General features: G+C 34.5%; 1 protein-coding gene across 4 annotated transcripts in view; it reads left to right on the top strand.

Moving 5' to 3' along the window:
* The window catches only part of GRM5 (glutamate metabotropic receptor 5), a 458,976-nt gene that overhangs the window by 368,957 nt on the left and 75,577 nt on the right, over nt 1-14,442 (top strand). For all 4 annotated transcript variants that reach the window (XM_079105535.1, XM_079105534.1, XM_079105536.1 and 1 more), the window contains 2 exons: nt 6,701-6,869; nt 12,873-12,999. In XM_079105535.1, coding sequence (XP_078961661.1) covers nt 6,701-6,869; nt 12,873-12,999 — 296 coding nt within the window. The remainder of the gene's footprint in view (nt 1-6,700; nt 6,870-12,872; nt 13,000-14,442) is intronic.

Genomic DNA, 14,442 nt, shown 5'->3' with positions numbered 1-14,442 from the left:
TGTCACCAAACCAGTTTCACAAATGAGACATTGAGGAAATGTTTCAGATAGTTCAGCTCTGTTCCATTAGGAAACTAATGGATTAGGCAGAACATTACTTTTCCACTCATACTCCAAATATGCTATAATAAGGTACTTTTAGGACACTGATTCTTAACCTTTTTTGGAACGTGAATCCCTTCAGGACTCTGATAAAATTCTAGATGTTCTTTCAGGAACAATATACATAACATTTTGCAAACAATCTCTGGGAGTGCAGGCTGGCTTAAGTCTATCCATGTGGAGTAATATATCCCCATTGGTGAAAAATCCAAAACCCTCAAATAATTGGTGGTTCTAGGAGACTAAATGATTGGTGGTTTCAAGTGGTGTAAAGTACTGATTGACACACTGATTGGATAGGAACCAAATAAAAGAGTGTGCTGTTTCCGCAATATGAGTCAGCAGCTCTTGCCTGCTCTTACCTGGCTCCCGGTGTCTGGGGTGGTTATTGACGCTGCGCTCTTCACCCCCCATTACATGAGCCCCCGTGGTAAACTATATATCCATGCACTACTAAATTTGAGTATTACAGTAATGCATTAATAAATTATCAGAGTTGGCCTCTGATAGCATGGACCAGGTCAAGGAAAGGGTAGTTTGCAACCTTTTGTTTTTCCAACTAATTCAGTTATATTTTTAAAGAAAATTACAGTTGTTTACAACCAGTCTGCACAACTGAGCATCTGTTTCAAAAGAACATTATAGCTAATATTTATTGTTCATTACTGGACACTAAGCTAAGCATGCTACTTTTTAATCATATGAGGTAAGTAATATTATTATTCTTTTTTTTCAGCTGAAGAAAGTGAGGCCTACAAAGGTTAAAATACTCATTCAAAGCCAGTCTCCTAAATGACAGAGTTGATTATAATTCTGTCTTTTGGACTTCAGTTGCTTGCCTTATAATAAAATTATTAAAATGTTTCTTTAGAAACATATTTGCAGGAATTATATTTTTGTTTTTGTGTTGTAAAAGTAACTTCTCTGTTGAATCAAAGAGATTCCCAACTAGACAAGCAACTAGAAGAGCCAGGAGAGATGAGGGTTCCCCTAAATTGCCAGATGTATAAGAGGAAGATCCTGAACAAAGGGAGCCAGGAGAGATAGCAACCTGTTCTTTCACATGCACTCGCAGATTGTTCCCTAGTATATTTCGATTGTTTTTAAACCTCAATTCTGATTAGAGTACTATCAACCCATAATTTTGTAATGAAAACCATGGTGCCAGGTTTGTTATAGAATCCAGAATTTTGGAATTTAAAAAGGCTTATACAGTAATATAATGCCCCCAACATGCTGTGGGACAGCACTCCTTAATCAATAAATGGATATTCTGCTGTAAAACATGAATATTCATACTTGGTGTTACATAGAGACTATAAATAGCCTCAGGTTCAGGTCAGGTGTTTTCACTGGTAATTTCAAATAGATTCATGTTTTTCTGCCAGTTGAGTTTGTAAAAAAAAACATATAGTTTCCAGAGCTCTAAGTGTTTCATAATTACAGATGTGAAATACAGACCTGTGGTATTTATTACCAGTGATGTAGATCATAGGTCAGCCAACTGGAGTCTGCAAGTCAAACTGAGTTTGCTGTAAAGAAGAATTTTTGGAGCACAGTGACAGTCATTTAGTTAGGCACTGTAGCTGCTTTTGTACTATAATAGCATAGCTGAGTAGTTAGAAACCATCCTCAAGTCTAAAATATTATCTGTCCTTTAACAATGAAAGTTTGCTAAGCCGTAGTTTAGAGACTCCATCAGGACCTAAGTATTAAGAGGTCTGGCTGCTGTCCAGAATTGACCATAATTAGGCAGAAAGAACATGGAGAGAAAATGTCAAACTCAATACAATTGCCCATTTAAAGCAAAAATTAAGATACTATACTGTGAGGTAGATAAGTGTATAGTTGTAAAATATTTGAAAAGAATGGTATAAAGGAAAGGGAAATGAAATTATACAGGACAAGATTCTTACATTTTACATTAGGTACCTTGACATTAACTTTAAGTAGAGTAAGAATGCACATTTGTAATCCCTTAAGAAATCACCAAAATTTTAATACAAGAAGAAAGGTTTAAAAAGCCAGTAAAGGGATTAAAGAAAAACATTAACTTGAAAGAAGGCAGAAAAAGAGGAATGGAAGGACAAAAACAGACAGAGTACATGGAAAATGAGACTGAATAGTTAGAAATTACAGATACCGACCCTGAATGCACATGGACTCTTAATACATGACTTTGCTCCTAAAAGGACCATAGAGAAACAGGTGATCTGTGTCAATGTCCTACTTTTCTTGGAGAAAAATCTGAGTCTCAGATAAGGAAAGAGACACATCCAAAGTTGCATGGCCAACTAGTAACAGTGGAAGAAAAATGTGCAAATCTTAGTTATAATCATCAAATGAGGATTTACCTTAGAATTTTTTGACATTTTTTATTTGTTCTTTTTTAGTTATATATGACAGTAGACTCTATTTGATATATTCATGCAAGCATGAAATATATCTTATTTTAATTAGGACCCCAGTCTTGTAGATGTACATGATGTTGAGATTCACTGTGGCATATTCATATATGTACATAGGACAGTTACTCAGGTTCGTTCCACTGTCTTTCCTATTCCTGTCCCATGTCCCTTTCTTTCATTCTTCTTTGTCTAATTCACTGAACTCTTATTCTTCCCCTCTCCTTCCCCTTGTTGTGGGTTAGCAGTCACATGTGAGAACATTCAACCTTTGGTTTTTTGGAATTGACTTATTTCACTTAACATGATAGTCTCCAGAACCACCCATTTACCAGTGCATGTTACCTCATTTTACTCATTTTCCATTTGAAATGGCTAACTATATAGTAGAAAGGTTTCAATTATTAGTTGTTATTAGTGTTTTTGGTCTAACTCTGATCTGGGTCCAATTTGTGACCCATCCTCAGAGGCACGGGTCATTGCAATTGCATTATTGTATAAACCAGGGTGTGGAGTGTCTCCGGATGGACCATTGCCAATTTAGCATATATTTAAGAATGACACATTTAAAACAATAAAACGGACCTTAGCATCAGACTTACAGGTGAAAGAAACTTAGGAGCCACATACTCTCATAGTCCATATCAGCTACCACTCCTGGGGAAAGAGCCTCACTACTTTCTGAGGATGCTCACTCAAATTTTCAGAGTTCTGACCAGAAGGAAATTGTGAATTATTTGTGTTCAACTAAACAACGATTTCCTCTAGTTTCGATTAAGTGCTGTAATATAAATTGTTGGAGCATACCTTTTAAAAATTTTTGTTTTTAAGGGATGTGCAAAATTCACTTATATAATTATTCAGGATATTTCAGCTGTAAATTGTGGCCATTTAAGGAAGAAACAGACATGGGGACACAGAGGAAGGGGAACAAGGGAAGAGATATGAAGGAAACAGATTATAAGCACAAATGACTCCAAATGGGAGCGATCAGCAAGCTTTCCTTTCATCGGGCATCAGAGGAGCTCCTTTTCAGGGTAGAAAACGGCTCCCATTACAGATGGGCTCTGAGTTTTACAAGTTACAATGAGAGTGAACTGATCATTGAAGACTGAGGCAGAATGTGTGGGTTTGGGTAGTTAGGAAAAAATGTTGTGAAAAGTCCAAAACTTATTGCTACTGGGAAGCGATGAAAGCTCAGAACTTGGCCGGAGTTCGCGGTTTATTTTCTTCCTTGGGACCCACTGTGACCCAGACCTTCACTATTTGCTTTTATCTTTCCAGGACTCATCAGCAATGGGAAAGCATGAAAGTCCATGACCTAGTGCTCAGTCCCTGCAGGACTCATGGTTACTGGGAAGGGTTCATGTCTCTGAGTTTTTCTCCCTCCTCTTGGACCACACTGCCCTCCTGTTTTCTGGGGGGCTGTCTTGGGGGATGGATGTTATTTTCCATAATCCTTCACAGATCATTCACAGGGGCACACTGTGAGGAGAAGGAAGTTCCAGGAGCAGAGAGATGCCAAAACCTAGAGGCATGATGAGAAAGGTGGGAAAGGGAAGGAGGAAACAGGAAAGAAGCGCAAAAAAGACAAAGAGGGGCTGGGAATTTTATGGTCCAGTTCCCAGTGACTGGAATGGCACTCTAATCTGTGCTTCTAACACCCATTTTCTATAATGGGGGTCTTTAAAAATCTATTGGAAACAAACAAAAAAAAATTGAAAAAACAAAACAAACAAACAACAAAAAACCACCGTGAATTACTTACTGCTCTTTCTTGGAAAATAAAATTCAATCTTCTATATAAATAATAGGTAAACTAATAAATGTTAGAATTCCTATCTAAATTTTAAATAAGGGTATTTTTAAATCACTCATTCTTTTCACTTTTGATGGATGATAAATTCTATATTCTTTCTCTGAAAATTAAAAAATAAAAAATATCTCACACCAATTCTGAAAAGAAGGGGAAAATCTTTGTTATGGAGAATTATTCTTATGTAGTTCTTTTTCAGTGCACTGATACTGAAGGTTTTAAAGCAATGGGATATTTTCACAGCTTGTTATTATTGATAATATCTTTCTATTTGTCTAGTAGGTAAGAAAAAATTAACATTAAAAAGAGATTGATTCTGAAAGGAAGATTTATTGTCTCCAATGTGATTATACAAGGTTGATGGGTTAAATGAAAAATATGATTTAACATTTCTTTGAATAATTTTCCTATCAAGTATGACATTTTCTATTCTATACAGTTTCATATTTATTTTTCAAAAACTAAATCCCTTTACTTTTTAACATTTCTCATACATAAAAGTAAGCGTCACAAGTGAAAGATAATAACATTAAAATGTAAAGTGCTTAAAGTTTTACATTATCTAAACAACAGAAAATTGATCTCTTAGCTGCAGCAATAGATTTGGAGTAATCTAATGGTGAAAAAAGAATAACTGACTTGAAATGTAAAGGCAGAGTTTAGGTCCTACCTCTGACACCTGCTCTGCAACCTTGTTATACAGGTATACCTGATGCATACCTAAGGTAGTCCCAGCTCTATTATCTGCGAAATAAACATTTTGGACCAGAATTTGTCAGACTTAAGAATCAGTGGAAATACAATTGATGTCTTGTTTTTGAGTGTGGAAAGATACCCTCATATCTTCTCAAATTAGCATCAGCAGAGAAAGAAGCCTGCTGACATTGACATTTCTTTCTCTTTCCCAGACCAGAATGTTCAAAGGTTATTTGCTCACAGAAAGTCACCTTTTAAGACTTAGCAGCCTGTATATTTGAAGTAGCCTGTGACATAATACATGAACTCTTTTTACTTCAGTGCTTTGTGTTCTAACATCTTGATTCATGGCATGCTCTCTGGCCATAGGAAAACTGTGACAGTGTCCAAAGGAAAGTGAGCTATGAATTTTTATTTAGAAGTGGAATTAGATAGTTACCCCAGTTTGTTACCTACTTCAAATAAAACACCACAGGATAATTCTTAAGTTATTTAACAACCAAAAAAATATATAAGAATGGATTATCATTCTAAAAAAAAAAAAAAAAACTACAGTAAAAATTGTGACTGGGAATAAAAACAGAATGGCAAAAAAAAAAAAAAAAAAAAAAAACAAAAAAAAAAAAAAAACACCTCTTACAAAGGAGATTTAATATACCAACACCAATTTTGTTCTTTTTATTTCTTTAAAGAATGTTGGTGTAGGGTCACTGGAACCCAAAACCTAGGATGTATTCTATCCATATCCATTTCCAGATGGCTGAACATACTAAACATAGAAAGCTGGAGGAAGTTTTTATGGGTTAGGAGCCTATCTGCCTGAACTGTGTGTGTAGGGTTAAAAAGCATGTGAAGACATGGTGTACCTATGGCATTCCTGTAGGAACCAACAGTGGTGTTATTGCTCATCTGATGTCCTCAGATGGGAAAATTATTTTAAAAATATTTCTCTGGAAATGTTCTTACATATAAGAAAAGGCTTGTAAATAAGCATGTTGGTTTGCCTATTTATATGTTTATCCCTTACTCAAAATAAGAATAACAGCAAAGAAAGACTGAGAACTCACCAAGTATTCCTCTCTTCCAGTATTTTTACATTGCATAGGTTCTTTAGAAATTATTTTCAGGCTTTAAAAAAAAAACATTCTGGAAATTGCCTTTATACAATGAATTTAACAGTTGACAAAGAGTAAAATAAGAAAGGCAAAAGCCAGCCTTATCCAAGTTACTCCCACACAGTCTAATACTGAAAACAAGATCAAAGATTTACAAATTTCTCACTTGTCTAGTAAAGGAAAATTTGATCATCGGAATGGAGATAAAAACTCTTTTTTTTTCAGAAGCCTAACAGTAGTTTTCGCTTAAATTTCTTGAAGTTATTTAAAAACTGCTCCATCATCCTGTTGAGGTTAAGTCAGTTTCTCACAAGGGATTATTTTCTATTTCAGGTATAACTTTAAATATAAATAAATAAATACATGAATAAATAAAACAGAAGAATGATCTCTAAAGAGAAAACCAAATGGCAGATAGGTTTTGGTTATCTAAGGATACTGTCTTGTAAAATTACAATGCTACTTATCTGACACCAGCTATATTTAAAGGAATGAAGTCATTTTCATTTTTATTAAGGATTATTTATATTCTTAGCTGAATAATTATTGTTTTTTTAATTTCTCAGGTATGAAATAATGAATTTCAAGGAAATGGGAAAAGATTACTTTGATTATATCAATGTTGGAAGTTGGGACAATGGAGAACTAAAAATGGATGATGATGAAGTATGGACCAAGAAAAATAACATCATCAGATCTGTGTGCAGTGAACCATGTGAGAAAGGCCAGATAAAGGTAAAACGGAGGCCATATTTCTTTCATTTTTGTTGTAAATTCAACAGTGTTGGTGACCATTGGCTATTTTTTTGAATTGAGACTTACTTTACTTTTTGCATTGTAAGCTTTTAGCCTTAGAACTTGTGGGATTTTTTTCTTTATTTTTATTAATTCCTTAGATCTAGCATGCAAGAAATAATAGTTGTGGTAGTTGGTCTGAGCTGATGAAACCAATGTAGACATCATGTTCTACCCCCACTTTCTGCTTATACAAGACTTTGAAGACTGTTTCCTATAAGTGAATGATTTAGAATTGGAAAACATGCTAATTCTCATTAATTTAACAAATATCTATCAAATGCCCCTTAATGTAATAGTTAATATCAATGGGGGAAAATGAGTGAGATATCTTTTATTGTCAGATTTTGTATAGATGAGAAAAATATGATGGTCATGAGATAGCAGTTATCCATGAAAAATGTGCTACTTCCTCAAGAAAGAAAGAAAAGGACTACGTAAGTTTTTGGGGGTGGGAGGGTGAAGGAGAGCTTTCTTCTGAATAAAATGTAAAACAATGGGCCATAAATATGCATGTGGTTCAATAGAGAGATCATTAATATAGAGGGAACTATAACTGGAAAGGTGCAAAAATAATCAATGGGATAGTTTTCAACAGCAGTGAATTATCTAGGGTATATAAATGACTGCTCTAAATGATTATTATAAACGAAAAAGTCGAGATTTGTGGAAAGTCTTCACAGTCACACTAAATAAAATGACTTAGTTTTTATTAAACAGGAGTCAAAGAAAAACTTCGACTGAGATGTTGACATTATTGAGCTATCATAGGTGAAGATCAATGAGTAAATTTATGAATCTTAAAAAAAGATGGAAGAGATAAGTGATAGGACCCTGTGATAATGCTGACAAGGGCCTGTATTGGGAAGAAATAGTGAGGATGAAAGAGGGGACAGGATGTATATTTGGGAGAAACCTTACGAAGAGACTCAGTCAATCCTGGCTACTGATTAGATACCAGGTTGGAAAAGAAAATGGATTCCAAGACAATCAACTGTAATTACAGGTCTTGGTAACTAAAAAAAGCCATTGTCAAGAATAACAAATGAGGATGGTTTTAGAGAAAAGGTGGTGGGTTATTTGTTGAGTATGTTAGTTTAGAGATGGCGAGTCCATGATGATTGGTCCAGAACGATGAGAAATAAGATCCAGATTTAGATATTTATTAAATGGAGTTGAAGTTAAAACTGATAGTGTAGATAAAATTGCTCAACAGAGAAGTTTCTATAAAAAATTATGCAGACCAAGAAAAAATCTTGAAGAATGTCTTCTTTAAAGTTTAAAGGAAGAGAAAGAGGTAGAGGCTGTACGATCAGGTTCAGAGAACCCATCAGAACTTGCTGTCAGGTAGTCAGTTGTCAGTGGAAGATGGATCAGGAAAGAAGAGGAGTGAGGTAAAGACCTGAAAACTGAAGATCAGCTGTTCATCTGGGTCTTCTGAAGATAGCAGTCTGCCCAGTGGAGCAGAATATAATGGTAACTGAGCATTAAGAAGAGTGTGGTGAAAAGTAGTCAAGTTTGGTAATTTCAGGCGTAGGAAAGCTGCTTTTACACTGACGTGTCCTAACTAATAGGAAATAAAAAGAACGAAGAGGAGAATGGAAAATAATTAAAAAGCAGAAATAAGTTATTGATTGGTGTGCATCATGGTTTAAATATGAGTTATCCCTTAAAAGCTCATGTGTAAGACAATGCAAGAGTGTTCCAAGGTGAAATGATTACATTACGAGAGCCAAAACTTAATCAGTGGATTCATTTACAGATAGGAATTAACTTGGTGGTAACCACAGGCAGATAGGTTGTGGCTGGAGGAAGTAGATGACCGGAAGCATACCTTTGGGATTTATATTTTGTCCCTGGTAAGTGGCACTCCATTGCTCTCCACTTGATGGTTGCCATATCCTGAACTGCTTTCTTCTGCCATTACCTTCACCATGATGTTATGCCTCATCTTGCATCACCTGACCATGAACTGAACCTCTGAAATTGTGAGCCAAAATGGTTTTTCTCCTTTAAATAATTGTTGTCAGCTCTTTTGTTCACAGCAACACAAAGCTGACTAAAACAAAGTATAATATCCTAGGAGAAAAAAGTAATATCAAAATAATTTGTTTATGAAATAGTTACACAGTATAATTTTAGGCTGTGCATATACCTTAAGACGTTTTCCTTGAGCTTTTCAATCAACCTCACCTTCACCAGTTCATAACACAGATGAGATTTGAGATTGAAACTGAAATATTTTTATTTCATTTCTCGTTATGAAATTATGGCATTTGCTGGTAAATGGATGGAACTAGAGACTATCATGCTAAGTGAAATAAGTCAATCCCCAAAAAACCAAAGACCAAATGTTCTCTCTGATATGCAGATGATAACTCACAATAAGGGGGGAGTAGGGAAGAACAGAAGTGCTTTGGATTAGACAAAGGGGAATGAGGGAAGGGAGGAAGAATGGAAATAGGAAAGACAATAGAATGAATCAGACATTACTTTCCTATGTGCATATATGATTACATGACCAATGTAATTCTACATCATGTACAACCAAAAGAATGAGAAGTTATACTCCATATATGTATGTATGTATAATATGCCAAAATATATTATACTGTCATCATAACTAATAAGAACAAACTAAAAGTAAAATAAATAAATAAAATATACTAAGGACTGGGCAAGTGGCTCAGTGGTAAAGAATGTCTGGGTTTAATCCCCAATCCCCCTGAGAAAAAAACCCTGAAATAGTTTAGTATTAATTGTAAGTTCCTCAAAATGTCATTCTGAAGATTTGAAAAGCATAAGATTAGAAGGAAGAAAGCCAAAGTCAAAGAAAATAGAAACCAAATTTTATTGATAATGGCTAGGGGCAGAGTTGTGGCTCAGTGGTAGAGCGCTTGCCTAGCATGTGTAAGGCACCGGGTTCGATTCTCAGGACCCGATATAAATCAATGAGTAAAATAAAGGTCTATCAACATCTAAAAAATATTTTTAAAAAATAATGGCTAAATGACTCAATGGCTTACAAAACACATGGAAATTTCTGTATATCTTGTTACAGTATACAGAAAGAATTATAAACTAAAACCTACAGCCTAAATCTGACAAGCTGCTTGCCTTCTCAAATAAAGTTTTATAAAAATACAGCCAAGCTGTCTTCCTGTCTTCCTTCCTTCCTTCCACCCTTTTTCCCTACCCACTCTTTCTTCCTTTTTATCCTATTCAGAAACAGTTTAGTAACTCTTGATGTACAGTGACAAAAGAGTTCTACACCTTGGCCAATCTTGCAACCAAGTTCTTCATGTGAAATCCAGTATTGACGCACCCAAAATACCAATTGTTCATGATCTCCACTGCTTCCTTAAAAATGGTTATACAAAAAATAACCATATGAATATTCACTGTTTTAATACATTTAATACAGCAATACATTTTGAGCCTGTAACTTCAAAATGCTGAATGTCTTTTTGAGAGATTTCTTCACATGTTTTTTTCTACCCCATTCTGGGAATAATCTACACAGCAGGAACTGGAAGGTGACTGAGTAGTAGATCATTTAGTATGTCCAAGGCCCTAGATTCAATCCCTAGCACTGCAAAAGCCAAAACCATAAAGAACTTTACATGTTGGAAGAATTTGATTCCCTATTATAATATTTTTAATGCTTGTTATCTTCTAATAAAATTTGTTGTCTTTTTTTATAATTTCCAAACTCTGATTTTCTAATCATCATATCTCATTTTCATTCTATTAAGTGTACAGTTGACAACACTGTTTTATTATGGTTTAAAGTTATTACTGAGCAAATTTATTGATGGTAGTATCTTTGGGGTTGTTCAGAGAATTTATAACTTAGTTTCCATGAAAGGGTTTAGTCTAGTAAATGTTCAAATGTGTTACAGATTGTTAATAATAAAGAAAGTAACACTACTTCCAGTGGTGGGAAAGAATAGTAGCTGCTATGAAAGAGAATTTTCACTCTATCTTTTATTCAAACCAAATGTAGAACATATGAAAAAAAATGGTTTTGAATGATAAGGAGGCATACTAAGTTGCCATGATTGATTCAAAGAGATTGTAATATTGGGATTATTCTAGGAAAGGTATATAAACTTATTTTGGCAAAATACTGAAATTTTTAACCAATGAAAAATGAACCATAGGAATTCAGTGTATTTCTAGTGTGGGAAAAGCAGCTTTTACTCACCCTTCCTTCCTGAAGTCTGAAAAAAGAATCTTTCATTATTTTAAATATATCTATTTACATTACATAATCTAATAATTTTCCAAAGGTAATTTTACCAAGTGTAGTTGAAATTATTTTATAAATAACATTTTTCCTTCCTCTGATTCTTTGTATGCTTATTTTAAATAAAGAATAGGTAGTATTTTAGGAAGTTCTGCGCTTTATAAATCACTGTGATGTTTTATTTAACCCTCAGGAATTCCCACAAAGTATTATTATAATCAATACAGTAGGCTCTGTTTGAGGCATCTGGGCATCATCTGGAGGAATAATGAGGGCATATAACTACTCCGTGACTCTAAGCAAGACTAGAACCTGGGCCTCTTGATTCCTGAGCCAATAGTCTTTCTGTTATATTTTTCATATTATGAATTTTTCTTCTAATAAAGCCCAAAATTTCTAAGTATAAGCCTTGATATCTATCATACATTATTTGATATCTCGTTTACTCTAACATGAAGTGAGCTGACTATATAAACTTCAGTATTCTCTAAAAATGAATAAAATAATATAAGCAGCAACCTCATTCAGGGCTGTTCTAATTTTGTAATGGCATCACAGCACAGGGCAACACTAAATCCTCTGTAAATAGTCAGCATTATGGTAAAGAGTTTTGTGACTGGATTCAGCAGGTCTAATTAGCAATTTTGCCTCATTTAGATTATTTTAGGGAAAGGATGCTTCAGGTCCATTTGTCATCATTTCCTACTTTAAAATGTATTGCTGCAATATCGAGTCAGCACAAGGGACAATGCAAAATGCGAAATAGAAATACCACTTACAATTGTATGTGGCTATAGGTGTTTAGATAATATTATCAAAATTCATTGAAAAGGTCAGCATCTAAGACAAGGAATATAAAGCAAAATCAAAATGTTTTATTTACTTCTAAGAACATTGAATGAATTATCCTCTATTCCACAGAAGATTTTCATGCACCAGTGATGGCAGGAAGAAATAAAAGACACATCCATTTCTAAAGAATAACATCTGGGACTCTTTCAACCATTAAATTATTTCAATTATTTTCTATTACCTTAAAAAATCAAATAGATGAAGCAGTATATAATAGTCTATATGACCTTTTTTTACAACTGTCACGAGGATAGCAAAGATTTTAATGAATGAGGAAGAAATGGACTGAACTTTGAATCAGATTTTTAGTAGAAAGAGACCAAGAGATCGTGTCCGAAAATCTTCCATCTTCTTCCACTGTTTTTATCCAATACAAATTTGTAATTATTTTATCAATATTTTTTAATATTGGAAGAACATTGCAAAAATATTGCAATGCTTTTTCTCACAATTATTCAGTTAGTGGAGGAAAGCCAAGATAAATTCAGAGAGCAAAAGTTCTTAATTTGAAGAAAAAGAGGAATATTCAGTTGTTTACATGTATCCGTATGACATAAACATGAGCAGAAACGCAGGGTTTCAGTTAAATACAGATATCCAAAAATAGTTATCCAAAGATTTGTGTATCACTTAATTCTCAATGCAGCTACCAACTTGGGATGTTGGACTCACTGTTCAAACTCATCCTTGGTTTATTTAGTTATAAAATGAGAATATTGATGCTCATTCTACTTGTCTGATAACCTTTGAAAGAGTGTATGTGAAGATCCTATCTGAAGAAATGATTGCTGGATTTTCATCTATGCAAATTATTAACCAAAATGTAAATGTTTTTGCCTCAGGTGATCCGGAAGGGAGAAGTCAGCTGTTGTTGGACCTGCACACCTTGTAAGGAGAATGAGTACGTCTTTGATGAGTACACCTGCAAAGCATGCCAGCTGGGTTCCTGGCCCACTGATGACCTGACAGGTACATGTATCACAATCTCAGCCCCTTCATCTAAAATTGACTGAAAACAGGCAAACACTGGAGAAAGGGATCACATCTCCAAGTATTTCTCATTTTAGGTGGTCATATTTATGGGATAAATAGTTCTCTGAAGAACACAAGCCTTCCCAAAGCCTGAGCTAATCATGATAATCTTTAGATCTTGGGAATGATCTGTCTATACCTCCATCCTCATTCTAGAATTAGATCAAAATTCCTAGATTGTCAGTCCATCCTCAGGACATTCCCAGATGTTTCTAAGCAGGGACTCAGTTAATTATGTCCTTTGAGGGGCATAGGAAAAAGTATTACCTAATAAAAGACTGAAATACATCCCAACATGTTCAAAAGCAAATGGTAGAGCCAAATTGTGTAGAAATTTGACTAAAATTATTTGCTATTCTTAATACTTTTCCTTAACTTAAACCAGGAGCCTCCAACTAATAAGAGCTTTTAAACTAATGTTGGCACAGGTCAAAACATTCCTCTGCTTGTTTATTTTTTGCTTTTATGTTTTGGATTGGCTTTTTATGTTTTTAGTCCAAAGAATGATCCTCTATATCCTTGTGTTTCTCATTCTATATTTCAAAGTCATTTCAAGTTTTTGCAATACCAAAGCAGATTGTGTTTCCTCCCAACTTTGCTTCCAACTTCTCATCAATATACGCATTGAGTCCTATTGTCCTGTTTGTCTAATGAAATAAAGATATGGAAATTAAAATACTGCCCTTGCCTTAAAGAAACTCACAGTTTTCATGTGGAATGGTAGTAAAAGTGATGATAATGTAATGAAGGTGTAGACTTCTGGCCAAGGGAGGACGAGGAGCGCACCCATGAGGTGGAAAGGAGCACTCCAGGCAGAGGGCTCATCATGTGATATGTCAGGTCACCTAGTGACCAGCTTAACCCATCAGCATTGAGATGAATTTGAATGCTAGACGATCATAAGGTCAGCAATGTTAGACTCCATCTCTCACAGGGTGAGTGATTATTCTTGCTAGTTGTATTAGCTTACTTCAAAATCCTGGGTATAAACATCCTGTGATCCTGGACCTTTTGAGACTTGCTTACATTACAGTTTTTTGGCAATTGGTATTTATACAAAAGATTTTCTTTTTATGTTTTCATTTGTGCATTATAATTATACTTCACAGTGGGGTTTATTTAGATAAAACCACATACACATAGAATGTAATCTGCTCCCCTTGATCCATATGCATTTGGTTGAGTCCATAAACACAGAACCCATGGATAAAGAAAGCATCAGACTATATATATATATATATATATATATATATATATATATATATATACATATTTGTCCTATATTATGTAAGACTGTGCTGCTGAAAATGCAAATGAGCATAGCCTATTATTTCATTCATTCAGTAGGTTTGTGTCTTATTATTACTATTTTCATTACAG

This window comes from Sciurus vulgaris (genome assembly GCF_902686455.1).
Source record: "Sciurus vulgaris genome assembly, chromosome: 11".
NCBI classification, from domain to species: domain Eukaryota; kingdom Metazoa; phylum Chordata; class Mammalia; order Rodentia; family Sciuridae; genus Sciurus; species Sciurus vulgaris.
Note: the sequence above shows the minus strand (reverse complement) of the source record. Positions and strands in the feature narration are given on the sequence as shown.